The sequence below is a fragment of the Corvus kubaryi genome, unplaced genomic scaffold (assembly GCF_017639235.1).
Source record: "Corvus kubaryi isolate FWS band 111438036 unplaced genomic scaffold, C.kubaryi_AGA036_p1.0 37387, whole genome shotgun sequence".
In the NCBI taxonomy this organism is placed as follows: Eukaryota; Metazoa; Chordata; class Aves; order Passeriformes; family Corvidae; genus Corvus; species Corvus kubaryi.
The window spans coordinates 8843744-8859907 of NW_024581129.1; the positions used below are offsets into that span (position 1 = coordinate 8843744).

Genomic DNA, 16164 nt, shown 5'->3' on the forward strand with positions numbered 1-16164 from the left:
TAACCAGTACAATTCAAAAAGCCTTTAAGGCCTTTCTTCATGTTGAGAAATAATAGTGTAAATCTGGTATGATTCCATTTTAAAGGCAGAAAAATGTAGGTTTATTTCAAAACTAAAAACACATCTTAATTACATGTTCACACTCTGAAATTGGGTTCTGTGTGTTCTCATGCAGCTTCCTATATCATCACATCCGGTATTTGCAGCTTATCTGTAGCTGATTCAGACATACATGTGAGAGTTATAACCAGCAGTATACTAAAAGAAACAATCAAAAGTATTAAAACTGAAACCAAAATTGAGCACACAGAAGAATGCCAACAGCAACGCGTGAAAAGAAAATTAGATTATGTTCATGCTAAGAACAATTATTACCAATAAATGTGGTCAGGAATAGCAGAGCTTTTTCAGTCAGTGTTAGATAAGGTAAATTGACAAGTGAAGGAAAACCAGACAGGCTTGTTTAGATGCCAAACCCTGCTGCAGAACTCGGCGAGCTCTTTCCTGCAGTGCCCCACGTCCCCTCTGTGTGCAGCCGGCCAGGGCAGCCCCTGCCTGCAGCCCCCCAGGAGCAAGGCACCCCTGAGCAGCTGCTGGAACCCCTGGCTGCAGGAGCAAGGCTCCAACTGCTCAGCACTGCACACTGCTCCTGCACATGCAGAGCCAGCACTGCCCCTGCAATCCTGAGGAGGCTCTGCCCTTAAACAAACTGAAGGTCCTCACCAACCAGAAAGGTTAAAAACAATTTCATATTATTGTTGCTGTATGAAAGTATTGCTGCAAACTTCTGACACAATCAGATTTATCCTGAGAAGCACTGAAAACCACCCAGTGAAAAAGCAAGCAAGATTACCGAAGGAAGAAGTGGAAGAACCCTTTTAAGCAAATCCCCTAAGTGCTAACCTCTTTGGCTTTGGACAGCATTTTTAGAAAGCAAACCAAACCCTCCTTTCCTAAATCAGTTTATGTTGCAGTCATGCTTTATTCAGAAGTTAAGCATGACAGCATGACTCCTTAGATAGTTTCTATTTCAAAAGGCAAGTTTTCATACCATATATAAGGTTTCCAGTAAAACTCAAACTGATAAATATGCTTAAATGAGATAAAATGAAATAAATATTTCACAGTAGAACTTTTCATATGTATTTGCCATTGTAGATTCCATGAAAGCCACAAGCTTAGAGGCCTTTAGGAAAAAAAATAATGAAAATAGAGATTTACAGTTACAGGACAGCCACTGGCTGCATTTTCAAAGATAAGTCAGAGATTTTAGTACATAATTCTCTTAGACTTCTTTTACAATTTCATCCCTTGGATCAAGAATAGAACTGGCACTCTTACTTCCTTCTTAAGTTTATCATTCATTGCATGATACTGAACCAGCAGTTTAGCATGTTGGTTCTTGAATTTAAAATGTTAAATTACTTGAGAATACAACCAAGTACTGTGATCTTCATCTATCTGCACACAACAGATTTCAGGTTTCCTGAAAATATTTAAAATTCTAATGTTAATTTAATATAAATCAGCCACCATTTGTTTCCAGGTTAACAGAGCCTATTGGTTTTGGTTCATCAGAAAAAAAATCTTGGTTTTTTTATACTGGTTAAATTCAAGTATTCTGCATGCCACTGGTCCCTAGGTTAGGTAGAATGTGTGTGTGTGTGGAGTATTTTGATCAAAACCAAATCACAGTATCACTGCAGCACTTTGCAAAATTGAATCATAAATATTGCAATTTAATACTATGTAAATCAATGCAGGCAAATATACAAAGCCCAGCTGGAAAATCTGTTTTACGTGTGCAAGGAGAAACCTGCCTAAACTCACACAGTAAATAAACATTTGGAAAAAGAGAAAGAAAAAAGCCAAACTTTGCAGTGCTGTGTCTGGCACGTTGTCAGAAGAGGGATGCTTCCAGACATGTGGCTACTCTTGTATTCCAGGGAATGGTGACCCTGCTTCTGGTGAACCACACATCATGTCTGGTGCCTGAGGAGTTCATCAGAATCTGTCTCAGCGTTCCCAGCCAGGCAGCAGACTTTGCTGTCGGGGTTAAAGAACATTGCTGAGACCAGAGGCTGCCCTTACCCAGTCTAATTACATTCCTATCCTAAACCATTCCTAATGTGTCTCAAAACCCAGAAATATTCTGGCCTCTTCAGCCTTTCCATAAACTGTCATTAAAATAATCAAAAGAAGAGAAGAAATGTTTGGGGCTACATATTTGTCTTTTTCCATATCTCATATCTTGAAATAATTTTATTTCACTGGGAAACAAAATGTAGTCTTGTGTCTGGAGGTGGACAAGCTCTTTTCAAACAATGTCTGAGAAGAAGAGGTTGATATGGTTTGTCTTTTTGTGCTTGGTCTCTCTCCAGATCACTGTAAGAAATCAGTAAATAGATGAAGTGGTAAAGGGGGCCAGGAGAGGAATAACACTGAGCCACAAAAAGTAGGTTCTACAAAACTTATGCAGGGTTCTATGCACTACATATTTTTCTTTACCTCTGTCAGTAAAAAACCATGGGAAAGAATCCAAAGACATAAAATAGTCTTCATTTTCAGAATGTCTTGAATAAAGGCAAAATAGTATTAGAAGAAAACCAAATATTTAGGACAGAAATCAATGCAGGCCACAGGCTGATCTCTGAATTTTCAAAATAGAAGGAGGGCTGCAAAAATGAATATAAATGGCCTTTGCCCTTTCTTGCAACTTAGTAGGGCTTAAAATTGCCCCAACTCGTATAGAGCCACCCCAGTGCCTATGAGATGAGAACAGCCAGTGATCAGCCATGGAGTAACCACACTCCTTCCTCTTGGCTGCAGACAGATCTCTCATCATCCTGCCCATTCCCCACTCTACCAACAGAATGCTGTCTAGCTCAAACTTCCCCACCCAGTCTGTTTTCCAACACACTTCATGTATGCAGAGCAAATTCTTCTGTGGTCCGTGATAGTGAGTGAGCCCCTTAATGCAAAACACAGGTCATTAGTTATTTATTTTACTGTATGGAACACATTTTTCTGTGAATTTATTGGATCCAATTCATATCTGGGGCAGCTAATACAAACTCTGTCCATGTGAGTTTTTTCCCCTCACCCAAGAATAAACTTGTGCTAGTGTACAAATGATACTTCTTTGATTTTCAGTTGAAATCCTGCAAGAACTCTCACACAGAGCTGGTTTATATCCTGGAAGCCTTTGAACTTACTGTCTTAGATGCCAGCTTGGAAAGGCAAATGAATAAGCAATCACACATTTAGACAGGATCAACAGCACCACCAAAGGCAGCAGCGCAGTATTTCCCTGGGCAAAATTCTCATGATGTCTCTGAGTCAGGATTCATTACCCTTCTGTCTTTCCTTGAGTTTTCACTTCCATTACTTAGAGAAGTATAAGTTTCCCATAGCTTCAGGTAATGACACCATCATCTCGGCAAACTCACAGCTGTAGAAACAAAGCCTTGTTACAAACTGCTATAAATTACATAGGGACAGCCTTACAGAGAAACCACCCCCCAAAAGGCACTTCCTTCATTTCAGCTGTTGTCTGGTGTGTCATTGGAGCAATTCCATTGCTCTCCTGTCCTCAGCACTTTCCACTGGCTTGCTTTCTGCATTTCTAGCCCTTCATTTGAAATACAGACTTTTTGGCTGGAATAAAGCTCTGCATTTCACATAGTTCTTAAAATATATTCAGATAACAAACAATTCAGTAAACATCTAGCGAGAAACAATGTCCCTATGTATTTTCATAGCTTCTGACTGTGACAATAAGCTTGCAGAAAAGTTTGGATTTGGGGATTTGTTTTTGTTTTTTTACTGTCTTTAGAGCTTTTGTAAGGGCTCACTCCTTTGTGGATTCTCTTCTCTCACTTCAGAGGCTTCTTCCCACTCCTGGATGCCTATTTTCACAAAAACTGTAGGACAGAATTGTCATTCAGGAATCTATATTTTCCCACAGCTGTATGAAGTGGTGTAAATATTCAGAGCCATGTTATGGACCCACAGAGTTAAGAGCATTATCAATAAGGAAAAGAGATAAAAACCCCTGCAGTATTTTATAAGAAAAAGAAAGCATTCACAATGCTAATGCATGTCCACGTGACTCTATGCCACACAGTGACCTTGAAGACTACTTAAGCTGGGGAAGAGAACAACATTACATAGTTTCAGGGCCACCTCTCAAGTAAGGCTTATATTCAAATAAGCTCACTGAGAAATTCTGAACCTACTGCAGCCACAAAGATTTTTGCCACTGATATTCAAGAAAACACATTTTCAGCCATGGTATTTATTTGGTAAGAGGCTCATTGGTTTCCGTGCTTTTGTTACACAACTATGGATTATGAAGAAAGATGTGAAACTTCCACATTTGGTCATGAGCAATTTTCAATCAGCAAAAGAACAAAGCTTGTCTCTCTTAGTGACAGATTTAGGCAGAAAGGTGAACCTTAAACAACAACATACCATGAAAAGCCCATTTCTTTCTGATCACTTCATCTGGATGAGCCTAAAGTCACTGAAGTTTTCCTAGGCATTTCCATAGTCTTGCTATCCCAAGCATCTTGGTAGCTATCTCCTTTCAAATCAAAATCCAAGGAATAAGTCAATGGTTCCAATCTGAAACATTTGACAGCAGTATCAGCAAAGTCAAGATCAAAACAATTGTGGTCACTCTCTCTAAAGCATTGCTGCATTCACATAAGAGCGAGAAGCGCTCTGCATTTTACATCATAAGCTCATGGTTGTACCACTGCTCCAACGGAGTGGGATTTCAATTTAAATTCCCTACCCAGAAAGATGCATCCCTTCTGCTAGGATGGTCCCCACCCAGATTCACATCCTCATGAACTTGTGCTGTGGAGCAGAAGAAAATTCAATATTTACTATTCTAGAAAGACAAAGGAACAGGAAGCATCTCTTCAGCTTAATAGTTAAGGCATCCGGCTGGGAGAGAGAAGTTCTCCTTTTGATCCTTACACTGTTTCTGTATTTTTTCAGTTATTCATTTCATGAACAGCAGGAATAAAGCCCAAGTTCTCCCTGATGTCAGACTCACCCTTAAGGTTGGAAAAAACCTCATATTTCAACATTTCTTCCGGATGAACAGCTACAACAGTAACTAAATTTGTAGGTGCATTACCTTAAAGAAGTAAAAACCTTACAGAAATATTGAAACTGAGAGCATTTTTTTAGTTAGCTATCAAAAGGAAGGAACACAAATAATAACACATGGAATTAAAGCCCTTCTTCTATTATTATTTGGCAGTGTTGCAATTCTAATTCTTTACTCCTTTTGCAAATACAACAGTAATATCTTTAAATCATACTTTTATCGATCAAGATACAGAAGTCAATGCAAAAGGAATTTCTATAGCACCTTTCATCCAAAATCTCAGAATACTCTACAAATAGCAATTCAACTTCCTAACACAATTACCTCCTCCAATGTGCTAACAGCTCATTTTACAGCGGGTGAAACCAAGGCAGAGGGAAGTTGAGTCATGTACCTAAGGTCACATAACAAATCCATCCTCTAACTCCAAAATATCTCTTTGGATGTTTAAAGTCCACAAAATATTTATAGGGTCTGCTTAAGAAGAAAAACAAACTCCCTCAGATTCACAGTTGATTTTTAAAGTAGTTGGCTTCAGGATACTATTAATATACTTTTCTTGGTAAAACATTTGTTACAAAACTATGCTCAATATTACTGTTCTGAATCTTTTCTTCTTTGAAAATGAGAAGTAAAAAACCCTGTTTCTACACTGTAGTAGCATCAGGTCACTCAAACGGGGCACAGCCCACTGATATTATGAAACCTGCATGAAAGAACAAGGACTGCTGTAAGAGTTGCCAAAAGCCCTCTTGAACAACTGAACAGTTTTATCAATGCTGATTTTGCTCATAATTGCTGCAAGGGTATCCCCTCCCCCTATTTCTGGTACCTAGGCCTGAGTGCACACTTGAGTGTGGCAAGCAGAAAGAAAACAGGATTGAGGGAGGTCAAAACGTTCGATGCAGGGGTTGCCTCTCACTGCCAGCACTGAACTCTGAAGCACAGGGAAGAATCCTTAGGCAAAACATGCAAAATCTTACTGGATCAGGACAAACACAAAGAGCAGCTCTCCCACACTGGCACTGCCACACAGACATGTAATCAGCCACTCAGCAGCTGTTCACCAGCTTTCTACTTGACTTTGCTGATGAAGATTTAAAGTTCAAGTCCTGGTTTGTTCTCTTCAAGCCCAGTTTCCAGAGAACAGTTGAGAAGTTCCTAGAAAGGGACTATGGACTATACCAGTATAAGCAACTTTAATGGAACCAAATTTACAGAATTAATCATTTCGCTTTCTGTGTGGTTTGCCATAAGAGACAAAGAGTTAAAAAGTTGACATTATAACATGACATAAGGAAGAGCAAAACCAGCTCCAGACATGTCATAGGCAACAGTCCTTGTGAGGCTGATTTCTTCCTCTCTGTTTCAATAGTGAAGGTGTTCCTTATGTACAGCAGAAATAAAATTTACTCTTCTGTAGGACATCAGCCTTGCTGTGATTGGAGGTCTGAGTAATTATCTAATGTCTGATCAAATTCAGAGACCCAGGACCATTGCTGGCAGATGGAAAAGGTGCAAGAGAAAAAAATTAAAAGAAACCAAGGACATAGCTTGAGCTTGTTGTGGCCTCAAAGAGAAAAATGGCATGAAAAGCCAGGCAATAAAAATATCTGCAATTTTTGGTCATTATTTACATAGCTGCATCACCACTGCTATTTCTAAAAAGAGAAGTCATTATTTACCTTCCAGCTGATTAAAGATCTTGGCTACAGAAGACAAATAGCTGCAGCATAACTAAGATAAAATTAAAACTACAAACTTACGAATGTACTCTATTCTTACATTAGATTAGCTAAGTTTTTAATTTTTGTATGCAAATTAAACACAATTAAATGTGAAACAGGCGTACAAATGTATCTTTATTAAAAGCTGGACATAATTAATTGTGCTGAATTTAAATTATATAAGCTAGTGTAACTTTTCATAAATAGCCAAGGTCTAAGTCATGTGACATAGAAACTCGCTCCCCTAACAGCTGGCCTGCAGTGCCTTTGATGTAAAAATTTATAAAAATGAATACTTGTATGAATATTCACAGTGCCTTTTCTGCAACCACTTTTTCAATTATTGATAACAGATTAATGAGATAATAGCAATGCAAATACATTTCCACCCCATTTTCATTCAGCTTTTATATAACGGTCCTGTGACATTCAGGGAATATTAACAAATTAAAAAGACAAACCACATGTAGAACTGGAAACAGCTCTTTCAGGGAGAAACAGGTACAACTTCTTGATTATTCAGATTACAGCTCTCTAAATGAAACAACTCGCTCCAAAATCCAAGCAGAACTTCACAGACTCTCTTTGTAACACATGACAGGTCTGTCATGCAACTGCACACCCTGGGCTGAAATGAGAGCAGGCCATTATCTCCATTCTGTGATTTGTTTCAAGCAGAAGACACCTGTATGCTATAGAAAAGCATTCACTCAATGACTGAAAAAGGAAACAGATGGAGTTGGGTAAAACACACAAAGCCCAATGTGACAGCACAGAAAGGAGCAATTTCAGTCCACTGGAGAGGAAATACCTCTTTAATGACCAAATTTAATGACAAAATTAAGGATTTAAGAGCAGAGTCCAGTTTCACAGTCATTATAGAAAAAATGTCATGAGATAATAAATAGCAACTGCCTTTGGCAATATTCCTCCCTTTTGAGGGGCCAAGACAAGGGGGATGCACAAGTGAAGCCTGATCTTGAAGATTAATGTGGTGCTCCTAGGAATTTCCCCACCTTGCATAAAGATCCAGTTCAGAACTAGAGACAGGGAGAAAATTCAAAGTGCAACAAAAGCCTCCTAGAAATACTTGGGTGACAGCAAAAGAGGGAAGCTACACATAAAACAGTGCAGGGAATTCAAAACCTCATGAAGACAAGAGGAGCTGAGCTGTACAGACAGCTACATGTACCAGACTTCTGCAGAGAAGCCTTACGTGGCATGGCTTCAAGGGAAATGGATGGATCCAGCCAGGGCACAGCAGAAGTCAAATCCAGGCTGACAAAATTATATATTCCAACTACACCACAGCTGATTAATGCAGTGCCAGTTGATCTACGTATTTGGCACTATCTTAAGTGAACGTCTAAATTTTTGAGGGGGGAAAATAAACACTATTTACATAAAAAGGAAAGATCTTAAAAAATGAAATTCAGTTAAGCTTCCCTTAAACCTCAGTCTCAAAACTGAAATGAGTTGCTGGATTGCTGCAGAATGCCTTTAACTTCCCGAGCATGGTTCATACTTTCAAGCAAGGCCAAATAAATGCCAGCAATAAAAACAATCAAACTTGAGCAAAAAGCATGCACTGGAAGACACTTGCCTAGGAAATCACAGAGGGCAAAATCCTGACTTGAGAACTGCAATGCAGTATTTGTTGGCAGGGCTGTTGCTGTATTTCTTAGTGGCACTGAACCCAGAAAATGATGTCAGAACCTGGAATTTAGGATTTTCATGGTGTGTAAAATCACGGGGTAAATACCCAACCTTCAACAACCCAAAGTATTTTCAGCCCCATAAAGTATTAGTGAACTTCCAACCATTTAGGAGAACAGATCCCATTCTTAATATTGCCCTGAGGCATTATTGAACAAAAATAGGTCCACCTCATCACACATCACCAGACCTTACAGCTGGCTGGGTTAAACACCCACGTGTCACTTTGATTTTAAAGGGCTGTGCTCTTATACAGCAATACAACCCAAGATGCCGCAGAACTCCCGAGAAAGCCCATGTACTTCTGTAGACTTCCCTAATTTCCTGTGCTATGTGACATGAACAGTGATGAGATTCATAGGACCTCTCCCCATAAATGTAAATGTCAGCACAATCTGAGTGGTTTGGGGCAGGGACAGTCTTTTGTTCAAGGGCAACAGGGTTCAAGGTCTGCATGTATGAAAGCCTGGCACAATGGCATCCAAAACTCTGAGAGAGAACATAAGGGCCAGGAGGTGGCACGGATTTCTTCCACTGATGTACCTGTAAATGTTCTGGTCTGCAGACAGAACTGTGTATGACCGACTGCAAACTGTCCACCATTTTTCTTGTGTCCAACTGATTCTTTTTGTCCCCTTCCCCTTTAACCCCAAATAGCTGACAAGGTCAACGATGACTTCTACACCAAACGCCGACACCTGGCCGAGCTGGCTGCCAAGGGGAGCCTGCCCCTCCACCCAGTGCGCCTGGACGAAGAGAGGGCCTACACCATCGACAGCGGGCTCACCAGGCAGAACGGGAAATCCAGGATGGGGAAGATACACACTCACCCCCTGGGCTACAATTCTCACTACAAGACCTGGGATCCCAATGACCCATCCCTGAGGCGGCAAGTGTTCACAAACAAGGGCAAGCATGGCATGGGAGACCCGACGCTAAGTGACCCACTGACCACCCGGAGCCAGCACTACTTGGGCCCTCAGCCATACTTCATAACCAACAGCAAGACAGAAGTAACTGTTTGAGTTTGTTTTCTTTCTCTTTTTTGGTTTGTTCTTTTTTTTTTTTTTTTTCTAATGAAATCCTTTAAAAACCACACGCAAATGTATACACAACACAAACACTCAACTGAAAGGCAAAAAAAAATTGAATTAAAAATACGAAATAAAACAACAAAAAAAAAGGAAACGGAAGGAAGGAATTTCCACCTGGACAGTCTTGGTATCCAGCCAGCTGTAGGCCGAAGAGTGGGTTAATACCATTCAGCAATACACACTGAAGGTTGAATTATAAACTCCATTTGTATTTCACAATGGAACACAAACCCTTGTGACTAAATTTTTTTACTTGAAACTAAAATCCATGATGAGAAGTAGCACAATCTAGAGAAACTTTATGTCTGCTTAAACATTTACACTATGTTCCTGCCTTGAGACAGAGGAAGAGAGAGAGAACAATATACTGTAATATATTATTTCAGAGAGGAATTTTGTATAAAACCTATTAATAATCACTAGACCTGTGAAAAACCAAGAGCAAACATCTTGGTACAATCCCTAACATCTATTATTGTACTTTCACACCATCCTATAGAGAACGCAAAAAATATATATACAAAAAGGGACAAAGACACTTTCACAAGGAAGTTACGAAGACTGTTACGATTAAGAGCATATGGGACCGTTCTGGCTGGTAGAGAATTCTGCAGGATGATAACAACAGCAGAAGATTTCATTTCAGTTTACTTCACTTGATTTGAAATTTTTGGGAACCTCCAAAATAAGAAGAGACACATCATATGACACAGAAAGCTGCTGGGGGAAAAAGGGCATCAGAATATTCCCTCTCAGTCCTCCTGTTTTCGGGCAGATGGTAACAATTCTCACTTTGCAGACTGTCAGGATTTTTTCTTCACCTAAATGTTTTGCCTATTTTCAACTGCTTCAGACTGAAATTAAGCGTGGGTGGTGCCTTTACTGTATTACTATTGTTCAATGACAGTCTTGTTCTTCAAAGTGACCCCTCTGTTCCTTTAAGCTATTTCCTCATGTTTTGCTAAGGATGACAAGGGTTCTGCCCTGCTCAGCCTCCTTTGTTTGTTCCAAAAGGAAACTGGACTACATCTCCATGCAGTGGTTGCACAGTCAAGACTATTTAGTTAGCCCCTTCATTTTCCCAGTTTCAACTTTTCCCCTCTAGTCTCTCATTTTGTATTTGCTTTTAGCCATGGTAGTTCTCTGTAGTTCAACTAAATGTTATATGGTATATTGTCTCTATCGTTTGGCTTTCTCTAGTGGCATTCCTTCTTGGTGGGCTGTGTGGTGGAAGAGGCTGGTCCAGCCTCAAACATCAGAGTTCTGGGGTTAAACTAAACAAACAATTGGACTCATGGTCTTGGCCGTGGTTCTGATGAGCAGGATGCCTTGTTCATATGAGTAAAACCACTCTTAAACTGGGCACTGGTAGCAAATTCACAGTCCTGGGCCTGTAAAGGCTTCAGCACATCCACAAAGAGACAGTTTGGGATGGGATGGCAGGCAATGCATTCAGTCTTTCAGTAAATTCCTGCCCTTCACCCAACACAAGTCACTTGGCTAAGTCCCAACTAGCTGTCCTGCTACAGTTGCATTCTCACCAGCTGTCAATTCTTTGGGAGATTAGGTCTGGAAGAGTATTCAGGAAGGAGTGAGAACTGTTAATGTTGTAAGAAGAACTGGAAGTGGCATTTCTTACTGTACTCAACAGACTGTCAGTGCTTCTGCTTAGTCGAGGATGCAAGGGCTAAGATTTTGAAATCTGGTTAAATGGAGATACCATTTTTTTAGCTTTATCAAGATTGATTTGCATCCTGAGAGCACTGGTATCTCTCCATAAGCGTGCTGCTAAATTTTATGATCATATGTTTTAAGACTATCAGAAATGGACAAAACCCACAAGACAAATACTTTTCACACAACCCAGACTCTCCACTATCTTACTTTTATTCCTTTAATCTTTACTGCCTTCACAACTGGCTGACTTAATTTGACCCTTTATGGAATGTTGCTGTTAATCCATATGCTTTAGATACACATTACAGCTGCACTCTAATTCACACAGGTTTCGTGTAACTTGAGCATATTTTATGTGGAAATATTTTAGTAACTGTATGTTCTGTAAGTAAACCCGTGTTAATACTTGTTAACTACAGAGTTTATGATACCAATAATACTTCCTACAATAAAATGTTTGTTTGTTTTTTAAGAATGTTTATTTGTAAACATATGTATTCACTATATTACTATGAATTTCTTACCTGGCAATAAAATTGATTCTAAGTGAATCCAACTTGCTGGCTCATTCCTAAACTTGTATCACTGGGCCAATTTTTGAGTATGAACTGAGCTTTTGGAGCATCTCACTGCAGCCAGCAGGGTTCTTATCAGCCCAAATGATGGTTTGCCTCTGCCAGTGGGAACAAGGGATTCTTTGGAAAGAAACTGCGTGTTATCTGCGTTACAGAGAAGCTGGGTGATGTTTGAGGTTCCTTCCAGCCCTAAGCAGTGTGTGATTCTATGACTGCCTGTTACATGCAATGCAGGACAAGAAACACAGGGATTGCCAGCCTTGCAAAGCTTCATGTACCCTGTAAGCCTCCAGGCACCACACACACCTTATGCCGCTTGATCAGTTAATTAATGTTTAGAGGAACAAAAACAAAAAAAGATAAGCATGCCCAAGGGCAGAGCCTGATCCTCATGAATGCATGGGAGTTTTGCAATAAGCTTCAGCCACGTCTAAGGATTGCAACTACCCAGTGAGAGCAAATGAAACACCTATGTATATTGCTTCAAAAATGTTATATATTCATTACAGAAAATCCTGTACACAACATCTGTGTACCAAGTCTGCTGGAACAGAAAGTCCTTACAGGGTTTTAGTAGTGCTAATGTCTCGTAAAGCTGACAGAACCTTGGTAGAGGGCTTGGGTAGCTTCTTCTCTGTGCTTTGCTAAAATGATAGTGAATAAATTTCAGAAGAAGAAACAGGGAGTCAGGATACCCAGCTTCAGAATCCGCTTAGCGTACAACCTGGTGCAAATTCTTTAGACAGTTTATGAGCCTTTGGAATCCATTACACATTATCAGAGGGAAAACAGCAGTTCAAAAGTCTCCAGAGTTAGTCTTTTTACACAGTAGAAAAATCTCATTGTCAATAGACACCTTTATGGGTGTCAGGAAATCGTTCATAAAAGCCCCATTTTTGGTTACAGAAGAATTTCCCTGCCTCAGGTACAACTACAGAACAACCCTTTTCTACCAGAGGGCTCAGGAGAGACACACAGAGTTTGGTCAGTGCCAGGAAAATTCTGGGCAGCCCTGTGACCCACAGGGAAACCTGGGGAGCCCAGTGGAACACAAGCCTAACCTACAGCAGACACAGCTCCACCACCAGCCCATCTATGCACATGTTTCTTGCAGCAAAATTCCTAACTGGAATCACAGATGGCAAAAGGGCCAACTGCTTGGCTAGTAGAAGTGTCTCAGCATAACTTTTGTTCTTTCAGGTACATGAAAACCTCCAAAAAAACCCCCTTGAACGTGATTTTTTGTGTTTCCACGTTTTTTCCTCTTATGACAGCCTGACCCCTTTGACACCACAAGCAAGAACTGCATTGGGCTCCCATCAGCATTTCTCCCACAAGGTTCTTTGATACTAAATGCAGATGCACTGAGTACAAACAGAAAAGTGCACTGTCAGGAAAGGATGATGTTCCTATACAGAGCTGCAGAGGCTAAAAGCCCAAAGGTTTCTGGTTTAGAGCCCTTTACCCTGGAAACAACTGTTCTCATGACTAAATCTTTAGAGCATGATCCTAAGCTTACACAAACTGAAGATATGATGGCTTATATAAATAGAGGATCAGGTCTCATGAGATTTCACACTACGAGGTGTCTCCAGGACTCACAACTTTAGATTTTAATAGATTTGGGAAAAGATTCATGCTTTGCTCTGTTCTTATAGAATGGTTATTGAATTTTGGGTACTAAATAAATAACCCTAGTCCACAAATCCCTTTTGCACACAATCCTGTGCACTTTATTTAATCCTGGTCTCTATACTTGAATACATGAAGGACTTCCAGTGATAAATATAGTCTTCACTGTGATTATATCATCTTTCTACTTGGCATAGATAATTTTATTTTGCTAAAAACAGTTATGACAGGAAACATTATTGTATTAAACTATGTGACCTCATATATCATCCACAGCTGAAAATGTGATCATAGGATGAGCACATTACCAAAAAAGTGAACATTGTTTTTACAGACACTTTTCAAAATAGAGCTGTATGACTTCCCCATTGATAAAAATAACAATCTTGGAATTCATACTTCACACTTTAGAGAACTCTAGATTCAAATTTTGCTCAGCCTGCAAATTAGATGAATCCTCAAACCTGCCAACTTATTCAGTAACATTAGCATTAAACCGGGCCTTTCTTCCCCATCCAGGGACACTAATGAAAGTCAGGACCAAATTAGAGTACTGGTTATACCCCATTTCTGCACAAAAGCTGCTGTCATACAAATGCAGCTGAGCAATGCAGCAGACACTTCTGCAGAAGATGCACCATGAAGAGTTTGACACACCTCATTCAGCTGAACAGGCCCTATCATGTTAGCAAAGCATAAGAGAGATGTATTTGTCCCCAGTGACAGCCCTTTGTGACAGCCTGATCCTAGTTCTGGGCACTCTTCCTATGTCAGAATCTGCCAAATAAACAATCCTGAACAGGCCATGCTCTCTGAATAGGCCCTTCTCATCCCACAGCCACTCTTCTAACAAGATAAGTGTTGTTCAATAGTAAGGTGTTCTCCCTTAAATTTCATTTTTCACCTTCAGAGCTAAGGGACCCATTCAGGAAGGGGAAGCTATAGATTCAGGCTAACCTGAGGCTGAGATAAGTTCAGAACCTCCATCTATTACTGCTGCTCCCGTTTCACATAAAAGAAAAGAATAATATGCTATTTGTACCTAAGTGCATGAAGCAGGGCTCTACTAAGTCAGGTCCTTCATGGATGCATGAAGAAGATCTGTATCTTTCTCTGCAGGGAACTTGAAGACAATTTTTCATTCCCAAGCAATCATTCTGTAAAAGGCTTTTTTTAATAAAGCTAGGATTCAGAGTTGGAATTCAGTTTTTGTCTACGCATTTTGTAATACACTGCTACACAAAGTTGCACCTTGTCTATTTCAACTTCACCTGCATTTACATGGTAGGAGGCATTGCTGCTCATTAATAGGGGTTGATGTTGTGCTGGCAGAGTTCAACTTCTGAACCTGCACACCAAGCCTTATGTGCAAACCTCACAATAAATTAGGCTGGGAGAACAATATGTTATTAGAAGGGATGACTTCAAGAGAGAACATCAGGCAGTGTTGCTGCTGTTTAATCTGAGGTTGAGCTACAAACAAGAACTGAAAATCAGTAATAATCGCAAGCTTTTCAGCGGTCATTGACAGCATTATTTGATAAGGAAACAAGTCCTCCCAAACATCAGGTGTGTCAGTGAAGCCACTGACACTGCCTGAGCACAAGCAGGTTCTTCATTTTACTGCATGCAGCTGTTGGCCTCAAGTTATTCTCTGGGATTTGGGCTTACACTAACATTTCGACCACAGTAGTTGTTATCAGAGAGACTTTGACCAATTTTAGTGAATGTATTCCTTGAAGTAATTGATCCTCAGAGCAAAGAGTGCTTTACCTGCTACTTATTATTTCTTTAAGCAACAGAAACGTTGCAAAAACTTGGATGGGAAGTTGGAACTAGATGATCCTTAAGGCCCCTTCCAATCCAAACCATTTTATGATTCTATGATAGACTGTGTTCTTTTTATTTTCCTGCCACAGGTGAAGAGAAGCTAGGTTTTTCTTTTTTTTCTCCTTACAAGGGTGAGAGAGAGCTCAAGGATGGCTGCTTTTCTTCCTTTTTTCAAGACAGTGTTACAATTCAGCAGGAGTTTTTCATACACATCCTGCAGGAGACTGCTCTGGCTACTGAGCACAGAGGCAGCCTGTTGACTCCCTCATATACGAGGAGTGAAAAAATCATGCAGTTGAAAGACATAAAGGTATACTGGACTACTGGGGCATCAGTACTGGCTTTGCAAGTCAGCAGCTACTTTCTACCATCCCTTTGGAGAAGTCAGAAGAACTGTATGGTATTTTCACAACTAATGCTCTTCAGTGAACTCCTGCAGCCTTCCTGAGCACCCTCACACACAGCACCTCATTTGGGCTCTCACCTCCCATGCCAAAGCAGCACTCTTGGGGAACAACCCCCCTTTTCTGCACGCCTGTATGCACAGACACATTTTACATCACTTGAGCTTTGGAGTTTGACTCCCTAATTTGTGTTTGCAACACTGTCGAAGGGTAACATTAATTTGGAAAATCCACCTAACTGCCTCACTATATTTTAGGGGCCTTATTTCAGTTTTGAAGATGGGTTCTGTATCCCTAATTTACTGTACTGCTTTTGAAAATTAAACACTAAAGAATGTGACATTCTAAAGAAGAGACAGTCTAAAGTTTAGGGATGAAAAGTGTCCT

At 40.1% G+C, this 16164-nt stretch overlaps 1 protein-coding gene across 3 annotated transcripts in view; it reads left to right on the forward strand.

The window, feature by feature from the left end:
* Positions 1-11887, forward strand: part of SHISA9 (shisa family member 9) — a 181496-nt gene extending 169609 nt beyond the window's left edge. For all 3 annotated transcript variants that reach the window (XM_042037387.1, XM_042037386.1, XM_042037385.1), the window contains one exon: positions 9223-11887. In XM_042037387.1, coding sequence (XP_041893321.1) covers positions 9223-9590 — 368 coding nt within the window. In that variant the 3' untranslated portion in view covers positions 9591-11887. The remainder of the gene's footprint in view (positions 1-9222) is intronic.
* Positions 11888-16164: the final 4277 nt, after the last annotated feature.